The following is a 14,584-nucleotide window of genomic DNA, read 5'->3' as shown; positions in this document are numbered from 1 at the left end:
GCTCAATGTGTACTCGCGAATAAAAGTCAGAGTAGAAAAAATAAATAAGAACGTAGTTACCTAGGCTGACTTTAGTGTCTTGACATAGATGCTTTGGTGCAGCTGAAAAAAAAAAAAATGTTGGTATTTTTTTTGTGATACGAGGGCGCGTATAAACCACCACCACGCTTCGTCTCATGGGACCTCGCTGCGTGCATTGTCAACTTGTCTGATAGTGTGTTGATTTGGCTTGTCTCGTTGTATGTTCCGATGTATGACTTTAGAAAAGTCACTGCACCTCTGGCGTCAAATATTTATAGGAACATTAAACCCACAAAGCTCCGCAATTGAAAATCTAAAGCACACGTTTGAACATGTCAATGAAGCTTTCGCATCGAAAGTTTATGAGAACTTTATACCCATAAAGTTTCGGAATTGACATCCACGCGCTCCGTAGATTCCGCGGCTTCCGCGAGATGCCGCGGCGAGCCCGTTCGATATCATAACGCCTTTGAAACTTTGTGCTCGGATGGGGCTGCTTGCGTTATGTGACTCCCGGTGCATGGGCGTTACCACGAAATCCAGCCCGAGTTCGAAATTTTCGCGCTGAATTGTCTTTTCGAGCGCGAAAAATACATTCTAGACAAAATCCAGAATGATTTCCGGCGCCGGGGGTTGCTTTCGTCATAGTGCATGACAGCACGAAAAAATTTCGGAGGGGGGGGGGGGGGCTGAAGCCCCATAGCTGCTGGGGACTGAGGGCCAGGGTTTGATTGTTGTTGTACTCATATGGGAGGTTGTGGCCAAGTACTGCACCATGGTGACCAATCCTGTTCAGGTGGAAGAGGTAACTATGTGCCACTACAGGCTCTCCCACATCTTAATTTCGCGTTGGTTTTGCGCCGTGTACAGACTGGTGCTCATGTATTACGGAGGCCACGACAGGTAATACTGGCAGCGGACGTGGACGATCGCTGTTGTGTGCAACGTTATACTAGGTTGTGTGCATCGTGAACTTGAGAATATGCCGGTGCAAGTCGCGATCGAGAGCTCGCTGCAGCTGTCGCAGTAAATGAGTTCGGAGCCTCGGGAGATTCTCTCAAGCCCGCCTATGTGTCTTTTTCTTTCCAAAATACATGACTGTGGCTTATAACGAAAAAAAAAAAGCCTTTCTTGTGTTTGTTGTATTGAAATTAAAGCATGCTTCCTCAGTAAGCGCGGAGACGTTTTTTCCTCCTCCACCAATCGATGCCATTTACGTTGTTTCCTCTGTTTCCGCTAGCCTGGAGAAGGAGCAATGCCTGAGGCGGCAATGATCAGCACTGCCGAAGATCCACGAGGTGTGGAGGGTCCTTCGGAGGCCGAGAAACCCGCCGATGGAAGCTCGTTGATTCGACAGAAAAAGGTGATAAATTGTACTCACTGCGTCCGTTGGATTCGCCTATAAATGCTTCCTTTAACCGCAAAAGGAACCCGATCGAAGTGCCACTCTGCAGGAACGCCGGCGAATTCCGCCGCATTGCCGAATTCGCCATCTTGTTAGATCTGATTGGTCCAGGGGCCTGCTGCGACCTCTCCGATTGGCTCCAAACGCCATTATTACAGAGTTCGACAACATGGCGGAATCCGCCAGAGCAGTCCAGAGTAGCACCCCGGTTAAAGACTGATAAAGAGTCACCGGGTAACTCAGTGAGGCAGACAAACACATAAAGATAGGCTGTCTCTCCGTGCCGTGCCGCGCCCCACAGAATGAATGGGCGAGCGATAAAGTGCACGGTCGTGTCCTCACGCGTCAATTGACGTGCGTCGCGCAACACAAGATGTTGACGCCGTACGTGTATCTCCGCTAACCCGGTATTTCCCAAACGCTGATACGTCTGCGGAGAAGCTAAAATTCTGTAGTGTTTACCAGCGTTTTGCAAAAGTCCTGCTCACAAATTAGTGGTATAGTACAAAGCGATGTGCAATACATCGACATTGTCCGCTTTAAATGTAGGTGCAGTTTACAGAAGTGTGGGCGCCGTTTTATTGCGATAGCAATTATATGGGCACTCAAGGCGCATTTCTGCCGTCGCCGTGAGGTTGCGTATGAGGGAAAGCGTGTGAGGGTGAGCCGGAGAAGGCGGTTCAATCTCGCATGCGCGAGCGAAGAAGGCGGCCCGGAAGGCCCGGATGCGTGTACTCTCCTGTGGCAAGGGGGTGCGGCGAGGGAGGAGGGGCGTTCTTCTCAGGCGGCTACTATGCTGCCTCGTTGTCCTCCTTGCCCGCCGCTCCGTACAAAAGGGAGACAACCGGGACGTTGACCACGCGGACGCCGTAGGGACGCGTTGCCGGCGCTCGTGTGTCTTGAAAGCGATCCGCGACGTGGCTAAAGTGCGCGCCCGCGCGGGCCTCATCTTCAAAGCGATCTGCGATGTTTGCAGAGTTCGCGTAGTGCAGGTAGCTTCGTATACGCTGTGCTTTCGACGTTTCGTTCGCGCTGAAGCGAGACATGCATGAAGCTCAATTCGCCTTGCTGCTGCAGCAGCAAGGCGAATTGTGAGTGAGGCAGTAGCTAGGCGCAGCTGCAAGGCGAATTGTGGAGTGAGAAATCGCGGCATGCCGCGATTTCTCACTCCAGTATTTTGACAGCGAGTTTCTGCGCTCATCGGGCGAGATGTGTTCATGTTTACCTGTGCACCCGTGACACCGTGCTGCATGGTTAATTTAATTAAAACACGTTGACGGGCCAGTTGGTTTGAATCCATGACAGAATGTGTAAGCGTGACTCTGCAAGGACATAGAAGCAGGCATACAAAGACAGCGCTGTCTATGTGTGTCTGTTTCTACGTCCTCGATGGGTCACGCTTAATATTCTACCATTGTTAGTTTAGTTAGTAAGAGAATGCTTAAAAGTTTATACGGCCGATAAACTACTGTCCCTTGCTTCGTACAGCTATCTACTAATTTGCTATCGCAAGCAGTGCTTCACCTTCCAGGCGGAATCGCCAATTTCTTTATTGCTTAGTTACAAAATTGTGAATGTGACATTTAAAGGCTGCTTTTTTTCTTGATTTCTTGCGACCTTAAAGATTAAAAAATAATTGGTGACCAAAATAAGGAATGGGTTTTCCACTGCCGGTAAATTTTATCACTCTCGTTTAAACGTGCCAAGCCTAATCAAATTCACTGCAGTGGATGTCTAACAAAACCTCTCCTTTCACATATTTTCACACACACACACACACAGTAGTGCGTGCGTGTGTGCGTGCGCGCGCGTGTCTTATACATGCAATTTCAACGTGTCGAGTGCAGAGTCAAGTTTAGGCTGGCCTGCTTTTGAGGCCCGAAGGCGGTTGCAATATCTTTTTCATGACGGATCACCTACATTGACAAGTGTAAGTAAAATCTAATTATTTGCAAATCCATCTTGTATATTCGCAAACGCAATGGGTAGTCTTTCAATATATCCTTCCTTCCACGGGAGTGGAACAGGTTTTTCCATGGAAGTTCCTCAGTTATTGCTTCGAGCCTATATAAATGCCAGCGCCTTTCTCGTTTTTGACACTTTTCGTTTGGCTCTTCGGAACGTGCGTAACTGCTTTCTTAGTTATTTTGTACATCCTCAATTCAAGTCCACTCCATGTTGCATCTTACGCCTCCATTCTCCAGCTAACATACACGCACAGCTGATTTATTTATTCTGTCGTTTCCGTGCTTTCAATGCCACGGGGACAAGTATATATAATAGTGTTGAAGATCGCGGTTTCAAAAGATGGTGCAACCGACCGGATCACTGGCTATGGATGCGGGGAGGCGGCTCCAGCTGGACGATTCCCTTGAAATGAAAGGAGGTCGAATGCAGATCTGTACGGCAGCTTGGGACGTTGACCTTGAATTTGAGGTCTATGTGACGGAGATTAGGTGTATGCCGTAATAGACGTACGCTGCTGTGCCGCTATTCGGCGACGTGGGTATGCAATAAATAGTAAAAAAACAATAAAATAGCGTTCTCGAAGTGTGTATGGTAGATGCATCTACGTCCAACCTGTGTCCGACTCATGGATAAAAGGAATACTAAGGATTTTAAGAATATTTCAGTTGTATTTGCAAATTACGATACAAAAAAAAAAAATCGCCGACGATTCCGATACTCCCCAATGAGAAATTTGAGCGCATGTGAGCACCTCCTTTGTTACTGTCCCCATTACAAAGTGCCAAGAAAAGTGCTCGTGACCGCTCTCGAAAAACTGGACAATCGCCCCTTTACGGAGGAAAAAGCTCTAGGACATTAGTCCAGACGGGCTTCGGCACTCAAGGCCTTAAGGGATTTGCTTAATTTTTTAAGGACATGCGAATTGTGCGACCGCCTTTTGATGTTGTAGCGCGTAGTTTCGCGTTACTGTTTGAAATTTCTGGGTTCCCTTTTTTTTCCTCTTCTTCTTTCTCCTTTTATTCCCTTTAGCCCTTTCCCCAGCACAGGGTAGCCAGCCGCTACTTACACTGGCTAACCTCCCTGTCTTTCCTCTCGTTTGTCTCCTCCTCCTTGAGCGCAGCTCTATACGTGTTTTTGTTTCGCGATATATTGGCTGGCGCAGACAATCGGTCTCGAGCAGCACGTTGCAAACGGAACGAGATGTGGCGCAAGAGGCAGCGCGTCGGTGACGCGTGGGCGTGATTCACAGCCGCCGCCGCAGACGGACCTCCGCTCACGCAGCGCTTTGTTTCCGTACAGACGAGGCGCGCTACCCGCCGTGTCGTTCCCATCGTCGTCGCAAAGCCTCTATGCGCGGCACTGCGCTTCTCGCGATTTCGCGATACGCTCGTCCTCCGCTTTCAGCCCTCGTGCACGGTTCCTCTGCACCCCCCTCCTCCGCATTCACCCTCACGCTCTCATCGCTATCGCCGTCTTTTATCTGCCGCTGTGTTCATCTCCCGCTGGGCAAGCTGCTGGAGTTTCTACTCAGCCACAAGGGCCCCAAATCTACAAAAAAGTACTTTGAAATTTGTGACATCACGCTGATGTATACATGCGCTGGGGTTTCGACACGAAATTTCTATGTAATTCTGGGGTTTGACGTGCCGAAATCGGAATTATGAGTCACGCCGTAGTGGGGGAGGTCGACACGAAATTTGAGAAATAGAACTTTGACCGCCATCTCTTTTCCTGCTTATAACCAGCCTATTACCATGAAATTAGCAAAAATAGGGCTTTGAACGCAGGCTTTATTATTGTCAATTGGTTTAGCGCTTCCCGTCAATGTAACTGAGTTAATTACCTTTCTGCGCCACCGTATTTCCAGGCATGGCTCTTGGGTCTCGCCATCTTGGGTGTGGCCACGATGGTGATCGTCGTGGTCGCCGTCTGCGCTACAACTTTTGGCCCTAAGAACCCGCCCATAAAAGGTTGGTTGCTTTCACGTGCTTGCAATGACATAAATACCATGTGCTTCACGTAAACGACCTCGTTTTAGAGGGGATGGAGTTTGGAGAAGATCCAAAATGTTGTCAATTGCATTAGGCGCCTTTCACCGGCGTCGCTTTTCTTGTGTATGTATGCAAAAAAAAAAAAAGACAATTAGTATACTATTACCGCTACTGTTACTTCCACTACTACTCATACTACTAACTACTTTCGACGACCTTTTCATCGGGGAGAGGGAATGCACTGCGTCTGTCGACTGTTGAGCCGGGGTACAAAGGACGCGTACGGCTAGCCGACTGTGCAATGTTGAATCTGCAACGCTTTTGCTGCGAGATCACGCGTAAGTACAGCAGTCTAGAGGGCATTATACGGCGGTGCCTATACAGGGAAGCCGTTGAAAGGGTCTCTAACAATCTAACAGAGTACCGATCAATGGTTTCTGTACTATTTCCACACACTACACACGAGTCGTTTTCATCTGAATCTTTTTTTTTTTCTCCCGTATATATCTATAGGCGTCCTCGAACACCCTGATCTGAATTAGAACTGTAGGTCACTGCCCTCTGTTTCTTCATAAAAGCTTTCTCTTCTAGTTTCTCTCTCTCTCTCTCTCTCTTTTATTGTCTTTTTTTTTCTTTTGTATCGTTATATGGAAGGCTTCCTCTCCAGAATTCTTTCTTATCCAGTGTATTGTTTCTGCATGTCTGACTTTACATTTATTACCCTTTCCTCTGCCGCTGTCCGCCCTGCTAGAGTAGAAAAATCCGCAGATTCGACGCAATGCTGCAATCTAAACGACGCGAAGCTTGCTTGATTTAGCAAGGTAGTAGCAGTAGAGGATGACACAAGCACAACCTCTTATCTGATCGGATGATCTTTGTCACGTGTGTTTCGGTTTCGTTTGCTTCCTCGTGCAGTCGGGCCTCGCTACCCAGTTGCTATACGTTAACTGACGCCCCTACGTGAACCGTGATTGCCGCATGGACCTTCCTTTTACAATGGAGGAGCTCGAAGCGGCACTAGCTCTCTGCAGGCGCTCATCATCTCCGGGTCCAGATGGTATATCATACCGGGCCTTGTGCTATCTCGGAGCGTCCGCACGGATGGAATTGTTGAGCCTTTACAACTCCTCATGGCAGGAAGGAAATGTTCCTGACGAATGGAAAGTAAGCCGCCTGGTGCCACTCTTAAAGCAGGGCAAATCCCCACTAGAACTCACCTCTTACCGCCCAATAGCGCTGGCCAGCTGTGTAGGAAAGATAATGGAACGGATGATCCTTGGCCGCCTGGAATGGTACCTTGAATACTACAAGATTTATCCGATTTCCATGGCTTTATTCTTAGATGTGAAAGGGACATACGATAACGTATTAAATGAGGCCATTCTCGACGCTCTTGCGACGGTTGGCCTAGGTGGTCGAGTTTTTTTGTGGATTGCAAGTTACCTATCTGCAAGATCATTCTATGTGTTAACTGACGATGGCCCAACTACGCGACGCTATACCAGCAGGGGCGTTCCTCAAGGCGGTGCTCTCAGCCCGACGCTATTCAACCTCGCTATTGTTGGACTTGCTGAATACTTGCCAACTACCATCAAAATTTCAGTATATGCTGACGACATCTGTGTCTGGACTTCGGCAGTCACACGTCCTCAGATACATGCGCGGCTTCAAAGAGCGGCCATTTTGATAGCGAACTACTTCCGTAAACAGGGTCTCAGCATGTCACCAGAAAAATGCTCACTAGTAGCATTTACTCGCAAACCGATGTCGGCTTATGTCATCTCAATCAATGGGCGGACCATTTCCTATGTCCGAACCCACAGATTCCTTGGCGTAATTATTGACCGAGACCTCTGTTGGAGCCCGCACGTGGCCTACATGAAACGGCGCCTGACAGCAACTTCCCAGTTGTTTAAATACTTGACAAGAAAAACGTGGGGGATGTCAGTAGACGCAATGCTTAAACTCTACAGAGCTCTCTTTCTCGGTTTTTTAAGATATAGTCTACCTGTACTGGCCAACACCTGCAAAACAAATATTCGTGTTCTGCAGGCAGCACAAGCTCAAGCACTCAGAGTCTGCCTTGGTTTGCCCAGATGCACGTCAACAGAGGCAACTCTTGCGATTTCTCGGGACCATCCAATGCGAACTCACATTACGGTGGAAGCCGTGAGAACGTGCATCAGACATTTTGCACGTGCCCCCTAACACCACCTTGCAACACTACCTTCAGACAGGCACCAATCATCATTCTCTAAAACTATCATCAAGTACAACGACAAACTTCCCTCGGGCTTCACCACCGCATCTAAACCATCGATACCCCCTTGGTGCCTTATCAGCCCCACACCACAGTCCATCTCAGTGTACCAGGAATCGGGAAAAAGTCTGAACTGTCGTCGCCTGTGCTGAAACAACTGTCTCTGCTTCTTCTGCACGAGAGGTACGCGGACAGTGAACACATTTATACTGATGGTTCCACAAACATCCAGTGTTCGTCCGGTGCTGTGGTTGTCCCAGCAAAAGCTATTACCATCACCTTTAGGACTGACCACCCTACAACGTCGACATCTGCTGAACTAGCTGCTCTTCTCGCTGCACTTTGTTTCGTCAATCGGGAGCCACCTCGACAATGGTCAATCTTCAGCGATTCAAAGGCCGCCCTACAATTTGTACTATCAGCTCTGCGTCGCGGGCCATTCGAACAGCTCGTATTCGATATTAGATGCCTACTTCATACATCACAGGAGAAAGGACACCACGTGACGTTTCAGTGGCTGCGAAGTCACTGCGGCCGCACTGGAAACGAAGACGCCGATAATGCCGCTCGGGCAGCTCTTGAAGACGCACAAGAAGAGGCCATACCGCTTTAACGATCCGACGCAACTAGCAGACTTCGAGTGCTTGCACAGGAGATCACGCTCTCTCTATGGTGCACACCAAACAGCCAGACCAACCAGAGCAGCCGTCAATACCACCTGCCCTCTTTGATGCATCTCTATATGCCAACTGGACTCCGCCGAAGAGAGGCGACTCTGCTTTATCGCTTATGGCTAGGGGTGGCTTTCACGAAATCGTACTCATATCGCATTGGAATGGCCGACAACGCTCTCTGCAATGCCTGTCTTTGCGAGGAGACGCTGGAACACATTGTGTGCGACTGTCCTGAATATAACGTTCAGCGACAGTCCCTGGTATCCGTTCTAGCGCACATTGACACTAGACCATTGTCCCTCGACACGATTTTCACGCGCCGCCGACAGAAGACATCGCAGGTGAAGGCGACGAAGGGACTACTTGACACTAGACCATTGTCCCTCGACACGATTTTCACGCGCCGCCGACAGAAGACATCGCAGGTGAAGGCGACGAAGGGACTACTTCGGTTTTTGAAAGAGACGGGATTGGACAAGCGGCTGTGACAGTGATATCACGTACCATGCCAGATTGATGGACTCTAACGGACGATGTGTGTGTGCTGTGCTATGTGCTCTCTCTCTCTCTCTTCCCCATCTTTCATCGCCCCCATCCCTCTCCCATGTGTAGGGTAGCAAACCGGTTAAGCTAAACTGGTTAACCTCCCTGCCTTTCCTTCTCCACTTTTTCCTTCCTTCCTTCCTACGTGAACGGGGCCTGGCGACAAACTCTTTCGAAGAAGCCGCTGCATAAGCGAACTATGGATGTATCCCTACCTAGTCGCTACATTGGATAAATGTAAACAATTGCGCCTTCTTTGCTCTGTGCTCTATGATATCCTCTCTCCCTGTCCTTCTACTCTCGTGCCCCTATCACAGCGCTATTGACCGCCGTCCAGGTGCGTGCGGTCAAAGCTAGACAGTGCGGTAAGCAGCGGTTCCGTCTTCCTTCCTTTTCCCTCCTCGTTTATATTTGATAAACGACCAGTCATCATCATCGTTTGCTCAATTACCGTTCTGAATTCCCTTGTACAGGCTACCTTGTCGAGTACCAGAAGCTCCCTGATCACGAGGTATACAGGCCGGAACCATCGGCTGTCCTCAACGACACGGACCTAGAGCAGTGCGCCGCCAACTGTTCGACCAACCTCGAATGGGAATGCCAGCACGTGCAGTTTTGTGCTCGCGAAGGAACGCAGCGGGGAACCTGTCATCTGTTCCACGCCAACACCAGGCTGCGCTCCTACTTGTCCCACAGCTGCGACGTCTACACTCGTGGTACGTCGATATTTATGAACAGGCTGCGTCACTGTAAATACACACATTGCTCGCTATGTCAACTTATTAGGGGTGTGCGAATAGTTGTTCTTGAAAGGAAACCGAGTACGAATCGAATTGCGCCAGCAGCGAATCAAGTGTTTCTTTCGAATAATTAATTGCGAACAACGTATACAGACATCTCCCCATGAATGTCAAATAATTTTACCATCCTGGTACTCCCAACGTTAGAAAGTTTCGGTCGTTACAATGCACATTATGAAACACGCTTTGTGAAATGCACGAAGGAATTGCTTTAAGTTTAACCATATAAGCAGTTTGTTCACTCACTCAGGGCTCTTCGGGGCATACGTGGTCATGCACCGATATAGTGCGACGTAATGTGCCAATGCGTTTCTCTCGCATTCGCCGCTAAGTCGCCGCTGATATTCAAAGAGGTATTTCAATGCAATAAATTTTTCTTAGACATAAGCATGCAGGAGAGACACAATAACTAATCTGCACGAAACACTTTAGACAATTGCGTAGGCAGCTCTGCATAAAATAGAACAAGAATAATATGCAATCGAGACAATGTTTGCGAAAGGCATAAGTCACTTTGTTTGCGCTGTGCAGGAGACCCTGCAGAGACTGGCATTCCACACGGAGGAGCATCATCGCTGAAGACAGGTACGACTAGCACTGCTACGCTAATATCCTTGTCTTCCTACTTCAGTCGACTCTGAAGATTGCGGAAGGCTTTTGCGGCATATCACAAGGTTTCCTTAAAACACGCACGCACGCCCATTCGCGAAAGCGCAAAACTTTGTACGTGATCGCAGTACATGGTGTTCAAACCAAGGCGTATATGACGTCACTTCTCTTGAGCCTCCAGTACGCATAAGCATAGCCTTCGTTAGTGGTTTTTGTTACTATGAGGCTGCCGTCGCTGGGGCACGCGATGCGGACGCCACCTGCAATAAAGTAACTGCCGATGCCTTTATTGAAGCCGATAAGTGTCACGGAAGCCATCATCGCGACAATAGTTCTGCTCACTCCGGTTGACCGGAGAGTCACTAGATAACGCCACCAGCGCTGCTGCTCACGTCTACGTCAGTGGTGCCATGTGTAGCCAGCAGCTGAACGTTCACGACGTCCTTCCGGCTACCGCAATCGCTGCCGCCGTATGCAGCGAGCGATAGCACAGTCTTCGAGGTCTGTATTTTCTACTCAAAGGGGGCCGTCGATGGCGCTGGGGCGCGGATTTGGACACCGCCGATATCCGGAAACTGTAGAAATGCATGTTTAGAGTTTTCAACAGAAACCGAACCATCACCCTTACCGAAATGTAGTACGTCTGAGACAGCAGCAGCGTTCGTATAGCGCCATCTCGCCAAGCCTCCTTCAACCACAATGGCTTAGAAGCATTTTTGCTGTGCATCATTACAGAGTTATAGTTTTACCGTCATCGTATTACACTTCATGGAATGCCAGGTTACCGGAAAGTTTATATTACAGTCGGCTACGTATCAGGTAAACTATGGTGGTGAGACATAGGTAAACCATTATTCAGTGCACTTTAGAGGGTAATACGTATACGGGGAAAAGCTAAACGTCTGTTATAGTCTAACTCCGAAATTATGCACCAATTAAGGTTGACCTAGTAACAACCAAATATTGTGGTTACGATATAGTACTCGTGTGCTGCAGTAGATACCAGCGCCACAAGATGGCGCTACCAACTATGAAAAAGTAGATTTCCTGCATATGCTACCAAAGGTAGCATATACAGCAACTTGGTAGCATCTACAGTAACTCTATGAAGAAGAATGACTGAGGAATACGGAAGAAAGTTAATGGGCTGGGAGAGAGTTGAGGTATTTGTGCAGGAAAAACATTGATTCACAGCGGAGGATAAGAATTAACTGCTACCAGCAAGTATGTGGCATCTAGGGTGAGCAACACAGCAACAAAGAACGTCAAGCGGAGAGTCAGAGAGGCTGAAATAATCTCGTGGGTGGCGGCAATGGAAAAGAAACCTGTCATGAGTAGCTACCTAAACGGAAAAAAACGAAATCGGGAAAGCAAATTTATGATAACTCAAGGGGAAGCTGATTACTTTTCGAAGCGAGATTAGGATGCCTTAGAACATACATCTTAAAGCGATATATAAGAAGGAAGAAGACGCATGTGCTTGCTGCGGTAAAGCTATAGGGAAACGATGCAGCATGTTTTATTAGAATGTGAAGATATCTGCCCAGCGGTCGATGTAGGCACTACTGGCCTCCTCGAAGCTCTTGGGTTCAGCGAGAGCAGGGGGGAGACTAAACATGTCGGCAGCAGATACTATAGTAAGAGGCGATTGGAAGATTGGTGGAAGAAAAGTAGAGAAACGACAAGAAACGGTAGTCATACGAAAACAAAGTTCACAATAGGGGGTCAGAAAATTTCGTTATGGGTAGTCATTGCACGCTTTTTCTTTTCTTTCTTAATCTAGGTAGGACATTAGGCAGTATAATAGCAAGAGCTTGGTGGCGCAACCCAGCGCCCCGTTCCAAAGGGGACGCTCAGAACATCCATCCATTCATCCATCCATTTATCCACACATCATAGCTGGTATCTCCAGCGTTCTGGTATTCCGTAAAGTGGTAACCTTTTACCGAAAGGTTAATATTTCACACTTCCTCTTCTTGTGCGTAGGAGTTTGCGGAAGACTGTCCTGGATTCTCTTGAGCCTGGTCGTGGCCGCCATTTTTGTAGCCTGACCATGGCATGGCCGCGCTTCGACAGTGGAGCCATCTGCTGGAAGACTGTTGACATCCTCAACCGCAATCGGCACTATGCACACGTCTGCTCGGAAAATACTCTGTGCCGGAAGATGACACGTGATCTGGGACTGCATTGTGCACAGATCTCTACGCTTAGTGAGAACAGCAAAGATCCGGGCTTTTGTTGTCTTTGTCCTCACCAAAATGTTAATCTATAGAATGTTAATTTATAGTGCTTGGCCGAGTCGAGTTGGCAGTTAGTCATGCCACTAATGTCTCCGGTTCGCGCTCTCCATTTTTGTTCTCCTTCGCCAGCTCTTGGGCGGGGGAACCTTTCCCGACGGTGATATATCGCATAATACTCTTGTGATCACAACAAGGCAGGATATGTTTGTACTGTTATAGCACTGGTCCTTGAAACAGATCTGCTAATAAACCACAGCTAGTTCATCGGGAATGTGGGCTGCCCCTGCCCCCCCCCCCCCCCCCCCCCCCGACTCACGGAGCGGTGGGCAGTGCGCCCATACTGTATTCTCATTCCACGTATATTCCAGCTCTAACTGAAAAATATTCGCCGATGTTTTCTATTGAACTAAATGGAACGGTATTCCGCGTAAAATTGCAAGGCATACTTTTTTTTTTTCAGATACACATAGCAGAACATGTAGAACAGCCGCCATTATCCAGAAGAGTTTCATACACCTGCAAATAGCACGTAACCCCCCAAAACACTATTTCGCACCACTCTACATGGAACATAGGCGTGCGAACAGAGTGGCAGGGCTACCAGGGGGGCATGCCCTCTCCCCTTCCACCCTTTCGCTTCCCTTGGGAAGGGGCGGGCGCAACTTTAGTGCACATTCGTCGCTTCCTTTTCCCGTGAGCCCCTTCGATAGTTGCTTTTGTGTTCTGTTGACCAGGGCATTGCGCTGTCTGCCAGCTATATGCTTCGGTCATTCATTCACCCATTGGCCAGAAAGAATGTAAGCTTTTGCAAACAAGCACAGGATGTGTAAGAGCTAGAACATTTAATTACTCAGTTTAGCCGTGCTTGTTAGCATCCCAAATACTTCGTGCCTTCTGCCTTGAAAAGCACAATGTAACATATCTTGTGTAGTAGCAGTAAACTTTATTTTGTCCGAGATGGGGTTTAGGGAGGGGGAAGTCGGAAGGGTCCGTCCTCTTCCTCGGGTGGCGACCAGACCTTGTGCTTTCGCGGCATCTTCGATCGGCCATCTGGACGACCCGGAGTTTGAGATCCGGGTGTGTGTGTACGTGTGTGTGTGTCTGTGTGTATTATATATTTTTGCGGGGACGGTATAAAAGTTCACAAGTTACTGCATTTGCTGTAATACATCAGCATTCGCGCAGAGATCTGTTGCAGAGTTCGCGAATCTTGTAGTTTTACGACTTTCTACGGGTATCCGTACACGTGTGACACGTGAAATTGTACTTCGTTGCATACAGTAACGTTTCGCTCAACTGTGTGAAGTGTTTGGACTCAATAAAATGTTACCGAAAAGACAATCGAATGCCCTCTCGAGCTGTTTGTTTGCATGTGTGTCACGATGCAAACTCGCGAACCCTCGGGTCGCGTTGTCTATATCCCGTCCCAAAGCAACACTAAGGCACGTAACAGTGGTGCCTCCGTAATAATGTTGACCAGCTGGGGTTCTTTAACGCGCGGTGTAAAGCACCACGAGTGTTCTTGCATTTAGCCCCCATCGAAATGATGCCGCAGCAGGTGGGATCGTACCCGCGACCTCGTGCTCTCTAGCAGAACTCCACGGGATATATACTGCGCCATCACGGCGTGTCAGATCAGTTCTGCCGAGGCCCACCAAGAGATTACTATAATCGCTTGCTGCTAATATTAAGGAAGTATGGTGTCATTTTTTTTTCTTTAGTAGCTGTCGCGTTATTTTGAGGGCATTTAAACATGCGCTTACAGTAAAATTGCATTCCTCGATAGTTCAGCGACTTGACCGTCCTGTCTTAATATTTTTTCACTTCGTGTAATTTCGCGCTGTCTTATGTTTTCAGGTATGGATTACCAACCGCGCCCAGCAATAATGGTTCCCTTGAAGCCCGCGATGTGGCGGAATGTTAACGAAATGGGAGGGGAAAAAAATTGCCATCCACGCGACAGCAGCACGACGCTATACAAAGGGAACCGGCACGTGCGGGTTCGACAGAAAGAAAGCTTTGCAATTGAACAGAAATTCGTCCTTGTCCGCGGATCGAACTGCCAGAATCGGG

The 14,584-nt window shown here is 48.4% G+C and overlaps 1 protein-coding gene across 1 annotated transcript; it reads left to right on the top strand.

The window, feature by feature from the left end:
- Window positions 1-725: 725 nt before the first annotated feature.
- On the top strand, window positions 726-13,852 carry LOC126527238 (uncharacterized). Its single transcript, XM_055068621.2, has 6 exons — window positions 726-826; window positions 1,262-1,384; window positions 5,262-5,364; window positions 9,336-9,578; window positions 10,194-10,247; window positions 12,258-13,852. The coding sequence occupies exons 1-6, from the start codon at window positions 797-799 to the stop codon at window positions 12,320-12,322; spliced, it is 618 nt and encodes a 205-aa protein (XP_054924596.1). The 5' UTR covers window positions 726-796; the 3' UTR covers window positions 12,323-13,852.
- The last annotated feature ends 732 nt before the right edge of the window (window positions 13,853-14,584 follow it).

This window comes from Dermacentor andersoni, chromosome 9 (assembly GCF_023375885.2).
Source record: "Dermacentor andersoni chromosome 9, qqDerAnde1_hic_scaffold, whole genome shotgun sequence".
NCBI lineage: Eukaryota > Metazoa > Arthropoda > Arachnida > Ixodida > Ixodidae > Dermacentor > Dermacentor andersoni.
Note: the sequence above shows the minus strand (reverse complement) of the source record. Positions and strands in the feature narration are given on the sequence as shown.